Source organism: Vigna unguiculata, chromosome 3, assembly GCF_037176805.1.
Source record: "Vigna unguiculata cultivar grain cowpea cultivar isolate G323 ecotype 2 chromosome 3, ASM3717680v1, whole genome shotgun sequence".
Classification (NCBI taxonomy): domain Eukaryota; kingdom Viridiplantae; phylum Streptophyta; class Magnoliopsida; order Fabales; family Fabaceae; genus Vigna; species Vigna unguiculata.
The window spans coordinates 44145021-44152586 of record NC_140794.1 but is presented as its reverse complement, the minus strand read 5'-3'; the positions used below and the strand labels follow the sequence as shown (position 1 = coordinate 44152586).

Sequence of the window (7566 nt, the reverse complement as noted above, 5' to 3'; positions counted from 1 at the left end):
ACAAATTTATAAAAAAAAATATAATTTATAGGAAATTAAATTTGTTTCTGGCATATTTTTGGGAAGAAATAATTATGTTTAAAAAAGAATCATTTGTCAAACTTACAATAAATAAATAAATAAATATATATATATATATATATATATATATATATATTCAAATTGGTGTGTCCAAAACTTAAAAGTTTGTTTTTATATTGCACTAGCCAACAAAATTAACAAAGCACTAAGAGGTATATTAATAAAGAAATAAAACATTACGAATTAAAATTGTAAGGGAATAAACTGGAAGTATTTCATACAAATTAAATTATCGATAATTTCTTAAAAAAACGAATTTATTTATTTTTATTTTAATCAGTTATCAGATTTTAAATTAACTTTTTTTTATAACTTTTTAAAATCAGTTTAGTCTAAATTTTAATTAGGAAGCATGCTTGAGCATTCTTATCAGAAGAAGAAAACAAATCCAAGTCTTTCTTAGCTAGAACCAAACATTAAATTTAAGTTTTATATTAAATAAATGTAATGATCTTTCCTCACTCAAGTCATTTAAAGTTTATTCTTCCTGATTTTAATTAAAATTTTCAATTCATTTCTTACAAAAACAATATTTTATTTTTAACTTTTTTTTCTCATTTTTCCTTTCCTCTCTTTACTACAAAACATAAAAAAAATAAAAAATAAAAAAAATCAAAACTTCCTTTCAGAATTCAACCATCCCAAAACTGAATTTCGGTAACAGTACATAGAGGTTTGAATTTGGCTTTTCAGGAACTAAATTCCAACCTGTAGCAGTGAAATTTTCTACCCATCCCTAACAGAATAAAGAAAACATACAAAACTTTTTCAGAATTCTATTCTCAGAAACTGAATTACAGATAAGCTTTTGTCCTACAAAATACTACATTTAGTTGAAAATTTGGTTCCCCAAAAATTGATTTTCCTCTTATTACATAGAATGGATCTATTGTGGAAAATGAACTGGCAAGATTCCTTTAAGTAATTTGTTAAAAAATATTACTATTTACGGAAAAAGAATAATCTTATTTCTTCTTATAATCTCATTTGTATTAGCATTGTTTAGGTTAAAAAAATTTGGCCTAACTATTGGGTATACCAAACAAACTTGGAGATGCTCCTACACTATTCAGAATTCAGTATCCACCTTTCCCCTGTAAGCTTGGAACACACGTTGTTAATTCTTTCCATTATTGTTATTGAACACCCACGTGCGCACCTTAGAACATGTCACCTACCTTGGCTCTTCTCGTCGCTCACGAACCACTCTCTCTAACATGCGCCTCCTTTTCTTTTTCTAGGTTAGGGGAAATGCGAATTTGAGAGATGGCAGCGGGTGAGGGAAGAGAGACACAAAGGGAGAAAATAAAAGTCTGCCTTTTCTTTTTAGAAGGGCGTTGCAGGTGTTGAAGCATATGTCGGGAAGGTTCTGATTCAGAACATTTATCTTTTTTATTTAAGAAAAAAAATTAAATTAATTAGTTATTTTATGCGTGACTAAAAGCAACATTAGAAGATCAAATTGGTTGTGGTTGAGGTGTTGGTGTATGACTCTGTGTACATAAACTATTCGTACACCTATGTTCTGTTCCTTTGTAACACATCCTCAAAGCTTATCATCTTGAGAGAACCAAGGTGTGGCACGAAAACTCACCTCCTGCAATGGGTAGGTGACATTCCATTTTGTTTTCTTCTTAAATTTATGATATTTTCTTCTTTTCTTTATTAATTTTAACCTGGCCCTCTATATTTTGTTAATTCCAGTATAGTCTATCAGAAATTGATGCAGGGATTGTGAATTCTTATCTTTCTCGATCATGGTTTTGGGGGAATTTTTTTGATTTTGATTGATTTTTCCTACACCCTTTTCTTTTGTTGGTGAAAAGATTTTTCCTTTACTCTGATTTGGCTTGTGGGTGTCTCCATAGCTTCATCGTTTTGTGGTGATTAGTGTTTCTTTTCTCAGTTTCCCATATTGCTTCATTAGTTAACTATTGAGTCCTGCAATCCATTCTTTTGAGTTTTTGGTTGTTTTCTTCTTGTTATTCTCTTTCCCTTTTCAATTCCACTTTCTCTATGCCGATTAATCTGGGATACCAATTTTCGTGCAGCTTTCATTTCGGGGGTCAACATGAACTTCTCTCTCTACATGAACGATGAATATGAAAAACTCTTCAGAAGAATGAATCCGCCCAGGTATGGTACCTATTTGATGAGATAAAACCTTTCTTTCCTTAAAAATTACTTCTTCCTCTTCTTACCTTTGTCCATTAATGTCTTGTCTTGTCTTGTCAGAGTTGTAATTGATAATGAATCATGCCAGAATGCCACTGTTATACGGGTATGAATATGTTCTGTCTTCTTTTTTGGGGATTCTTTCTCTGCGATTCACCGTTTTCCTTATCTTGACGACTCTTCTATTTGGGTGATGGAATTGAATTTACCTTTGCAGGTTGATAGTGCAAACAAGCATGGAATACTTCTTGAAGTTGTACAAATTCTCACTGATCTAAACCTCACAATAACAAAAGCTTATATATCCTCAGATGGAGGATGGTTCATGGATGGTAACAATTTTTTCTTTGCATTAATTTCTGTGATACTGTATATAATGCGGGTCAGAGTGCATGCATGTGTACACAATGAACTCATATTTTGCGGTGAAATTAATGGTCGGTGTTTCTAATATGTTTTGCCAGTTTTTAATGTCACTGACCATGATGGAAAGAAGGTTACAGATGAAGGTATTCTGGAGTACATTCGAAAGGTTAGTCTGCTTTGCTGTTATTCAACATAAGTTTTTGTTTTCTTTTTACTTTTTATGTATAAACTCATTGACTTGGAGGGTTACTGCAAATTATTGTTGTAGTCTCTTGGCCCGGAGTCTTGCTTTATGTCTTCCATGAGATCTGTTGGGGTCACACAAACTATGGAGCACACTGCAGTAGAGCTATTGGGAAGTGATAGACCGGGGCTGCTTTCAGAAGTGAGTGCTGTTCTAACCAATCTCAAGTGTAACATAGTGAATGCAGAGGTGTGGACTCACAATACCCGTGCAGCAGCTGTGATGCACGTAACTGATGAAGAAACAGGTTCTGCTATCACTGATCCTCAGAGGCTCTCTCTAATTAAGGAGCTTTTGTGCAATGTGTTGGGTGGTGGCAACAAAATCAGGGGATCTAGCAGTGTAGTCACTAAAGAAGTTAACCATACGGAGAGAAGGCTTCACCAGATGATGTTTTCTGATAGGGATTATGAACGAGTTGATGATGATGAGAAAAATAGACCAAAAGTGACTGTGGTGAATTGGTCTGATAGCGATTACTCTGTAGTTACTATCCAATGTAAGGACAGGGCAAAACTTCTCTTTGACATAGTTTTCACTTTGACAGACATGCAATATGTGGTTTTCCATGCAAGTATTGATTCTAAAGGGCCAGATGCTTATCAGGTATCGCTTGTTGTGTGTGTGTGTGTGAGAGAGAGAGAGAGAAAGAGTGACATTATAATCCTCAAAGGCTGAAGTAAATATTCTGTGGATTTAAATTTAGGAATATTACATCAAGCACATAGACGGATCCCCTGTAAAATCAGATGCAGAGAGACAAAGAGTGATACAATGTCTTGAAGCTGCTATTAAAAGAAGAGTATCAGAGGTGAACACTGAATAACTACTGAACTTATCATCTCTTACTTTTGACTTTTGCTCAGAAACATGCCTATAAAACCATTCTTTCAATTCTTGTGTTTGTTAGTATATCATTAACAACATCACTTTTCCATCAACTGTGATTTATTTTTATTCTTTAAAATTTGGTGGAGGTGACCATTATCGTTTTGTTTACATCTTTCTGACGCACTAATCCTTCCACCCATGACAGTGATCGCCAATTATGTTTAGTTACACGGCATTAGTCATGCATTCACTACTACTATGAATGAAGTTAGATAACTTTCTGGTTGTAGGCAACTCTATAACCCAGATTTTCTATGACTTCACAACGCATAATGTAAACAATTTTTAAGCAATTGTTTCTTCCTCCACCTTATTGTCATTTTCTGTATGACTTTACTAATTTTATATTCTAATCCAGAAAGTCCACTACCCTTTATTATGCAAATGTGAATCATGCATTTTTGGCATGTTTATCTTTTCACTTTTGTTTTGGTTAGTTTTGTTTAGCAAGCAAAGACTAATAATTTGTTTCTTGCTCCTTCAGGGTTTGAAGCTAGAACTATGCGCAACAGACAGAGTTGGATTGTTATCTGATGTCACACGTATCATCCGAGAGAACAGCCTCACAGTAACAAGGGCAGAGGTGACAACCAAAGGAGGCAAAGCTGTTAACACCTTCTATGTTGGAGGAGCTTCAGGTTGCCCAGTTGAGTCCAAAACCATAGAATCTATTCGCCAAGCAATTGGCAATACTATACTCAAAGTAAAGGGAAAACCTGAAGAGTTGAAACCTGCTCCTCAAGATTCTCCAACCAGATTCCTTTTTGGTGGTCTTTTCAAATCCAGATCCCTTGTTAACTTCGGCATGATTAAGTCTTATTCCTGAGATTTTGAATCAAACATGCTTCCTTTCATTTTGTACAGGAAAAAAAAAAATGATGAAGATGCAAACTTTAGTAGACTGTCCAAAAGTTTCACCTTAGAACAAGTTTGACCGTAGTTTAGCAAGTAAAGCATTGAACCCTTACATAAAAGTTGCCTTGTAAATACCCCCTCAACGTCAGTTACTTAGCTTTATAGCTTTGTCACTATCACTCATGAATTATAACGATGAAAACGTAAGAAGCTTCAACTCTGAAACGCCATTGAATTAGTTATATGTATATAGAATTTCCCAAGTATGATTTAGTCTTGGTTTTTAGACATAACTGTAGTTCCTATGGTTACCTCGATTTTCTTTTTAATCCTTATACTTTATAAAATTGAATTCAGCATAATTTTTAACCTATATAATTTTTATGTTAGTAATGTTTTGAAATATTTCTATTTTATTTTAGTTTCAGTCTTTTATACTGTAACAAACAAGGATACTCTTGGTTGCTTCTTTTAGGTTCCATGCGGTGGCATGTTGATGGTGGTAGAAATCAAAACCTAAAACAATGAAACTGGAGACTGAAATATAAACCTTTAAAAACATTTTTGTTTTATCTTATTTTACTACCTTAATCTTTCTAAAATTCAATTATCTTAATTGTTTTTTCTTCCATTTTTGTCATATTTACGTACTTTCTTCATTTTGAACCTTATTCCCCCACCCCAAGACGCTAATATAAAAGAAAAGTCATATTTACATGTTAAATCAATGACGACTTTATATCTTATTTAATTTTGAACATGGAATCAAGGAAGTTCCTTTGTTTACAATAGGCCAAAGTTCTTTCTGCATATTAATTGTTTTCGAAAATAGTACTCTTTTGATCCACAAAAATCAATGAAAAAAAGAGAGTCTAGGATTGATTCCTATAAGTAAATGAAACGTTCCAACAATTTATCACTTGGAATGGACCTGACACAAACTCCCAAAGGGAAGACAAAATTGATAATTCCAACAGTAAGCAACAAATAACCTTTGCAGTTAAGAACCACCAGCTGTTCTTTACACATGTCCAGAGATAACATTGGAATCAATGTCAAGAAGAATCTACTTTTAAAGTTTCATAAGTAAAATAGCACTTAAATTGCTCATTTGCTTGATAAGCAGCAATTAACTTAGTTTAGTTCATCAATGGTGATTGACACAAACTAATGGGATCACATTTAGACAGCATACATTTTTCATTCATGTGTGATTCCCTAAGTACTAACCAAATATCAATATATATATACAGACCAAAAAAAGTCCATTTCTCTTCTCCAACTTCCCTTCTTCCCTTTTTATTTTCTTTTTCTTCTGTCATTTTTCTATTTCAAAGGATATCAAAATGTGTTCAGGTAGGGAAAAAAGAAAAGAAAAAGCAAGTTTTTTTGTTTTTAATTATAATATTGTAGGTAATTATTTTAGAAAATATTGTTCTAAAGTGATCTTTAACAGTTGATAAGATTAAATGATTAAAAAGTAAATTTTAAACTTTTGTCAATAAACTAAACTGATAAAAGGATCAAACTTAACCTAGTAATCTAAGGAGTGGTCTTTGTAATATAAATAGCTTCGAAGATTTGAAGATTTGCATGCGTGTGTGGAAAGTAGACATAATTAACTGTTTTGGTCTTTTCCAAGCTCCATGCGTCATTTTCCAGAGTCTAAACCATAGGTCTGACCTTCCGAGTGTCCTAAGAAAAAGGGTGGTTCAGTTACTAGGAGGATGGTCCAAGTTCCTACTACTCCTAAATGCTCAAAACCAAATCAAGGTTTTCACTTAAATCAAGATTGACTTTTCAAAAAGTTTTTACTGTTTCATGAATTTGAGAGAAATTAAAGAGTAAGAATAATATATTAAAAAGTATATAAAAAAATTAAGTACATTGTTTGGTTAAATAAAAATAAAAGGAATAAAATTGTATCTATTTTATTTTAATAAAAGAAGTAAATTATTAATACAATATTTTGTTACCTTACAATATTGGTTTATTATTTACTTTGTTTAGGCATATAATTATAAATTATACGGTATTATGATCCTAATCTAATCTATTGAATTGCCTTGTCAAAGGACCTAGAGTTTTTTTCTTATATTTCTTTTATTTCATTATTTTTGGTAGGCATTTGATTGGCTATACATGCTAATTGCTTGTGAGATAATATTTTCTTTTTAAAATTCTAATTTATATTTTCAATTCATAATATATAAAGTGATAATTATTGACGGGATTAATTAGACTTATTTAAAAATGTATAATAACACAAACTATTATGTTTGAGGGAACAAAGGGATGCATTGTGCACCTTGTACCCAAATGTTGAATGAAAATAATTAGTCCACGTTCTTTATAATCACAAAAAAAAATAAAAACTTATCAGACCAAACATGAGGAAGAAGAAGGACCAAATCTACATACATGTGTTGTGTTAATGGAAGGAGAAGAAGTTAGAGAGGTTCATACGCCATTAATGAGTGTTTAAGAGCAAGAGTATGCTAGGGTCTGTCTCCACAAAGACTGAGTGAGACTTGGATGAAAAGTGAAATATTGAAGAATAGTTACATAAGTAAAAATATAGAAAGGTAAAGTATAAAGAGACTATTTCTTTGAATAAATAACAATAGAAGGCAAAACATATTTATATATTGCTTTTAATACTAATTAATAAATAAAAAATGTTTTAATCAAATAAATGTTTTTTAATTATATCAACTTTTTCAAACATACATTTATTTATTATTATTGCGTTATTATGATTTTCAAAATAATTAAAGCAACAAAAAGAATCTCATACTTTATCACCTACTCCAAAATTTCCCCCATCTGTTTTTTTTCTTGTATAGAGAGTGAAAATTTGGTTGTTATTTCTTTTTCTTTTATTTAATTCATCTTTATTCCCTTCATTCTACACAAAGAGTTAGAGGAGTAAGGTTTCTTTTAAATTGAATAAC

At 31.8% G+C, this 7566-nt stretch overlaps 1 protein-coding gene across 3 annotated transcripts; it reads left to right on the top strand.

Moving 5' to 3' along the window:
- The first annotated feature begins 1254 nt into the window (after window positions 1–1254).
- Window positions 1255–4837, top strand: ACR5 (ACT domain repeat 5). Of its 3 annotated transcripts, none has more exons than XM_028064851.2 (8): window positions 1255–1447; window positions 2133–2217; window positions 2317–2362; window positions 2474–2588; window positions 2721–2788; window positions 2891–3472; window positions 3573–3677; window positions 4242–4837. In XM_028064851.2, exons 2-8 carry the CDS (start codon window positions 2153–2155, stop codon window positions 4581–4583), a joined length of 1323 nt encoding a protein of 440 aa, XP_027920652.1. In that variant the 5' UTR covers window positions 1255–1447; window positions 2133–2152; the 3' UTR covers window positions 4584–4837. The 3 variants fall into 3 exon arrangements, with proteins under 3 accessions (XP_027920652.1, XP_027920649.1, XP_027920650.1); XM_028064848.2 differs by having other exon boundaries at window positions 1256–1687; XM_028064849.2 differs by lacking the exon at window positions 1255–1447 and adding an exon at window positions 1797–1964.
- The last annotated feature ends 2729 nt before the right edge of the window (window positions 4838–7566 follow it).

Excerpts from the sequence above, each read along its gene's own strand:
- ACR5 (XM_028064848.2), top strand. Across the intron at positions 2,218-2,316 it reads AGAAGAATGAATCCGCCCAG|AGTTGTAATTGATAATGAAT; the intron begins GTATGGTACCTA and ends TTGTCTTGTCAG. Across the intron at positions 3,473-3,572 it reads AAGGGCCAGATGCTTATCAG|GAATATTACATCAAGCACAT; the intron begins GTATCGCTTGTT and ends ATTTAAATTTAG.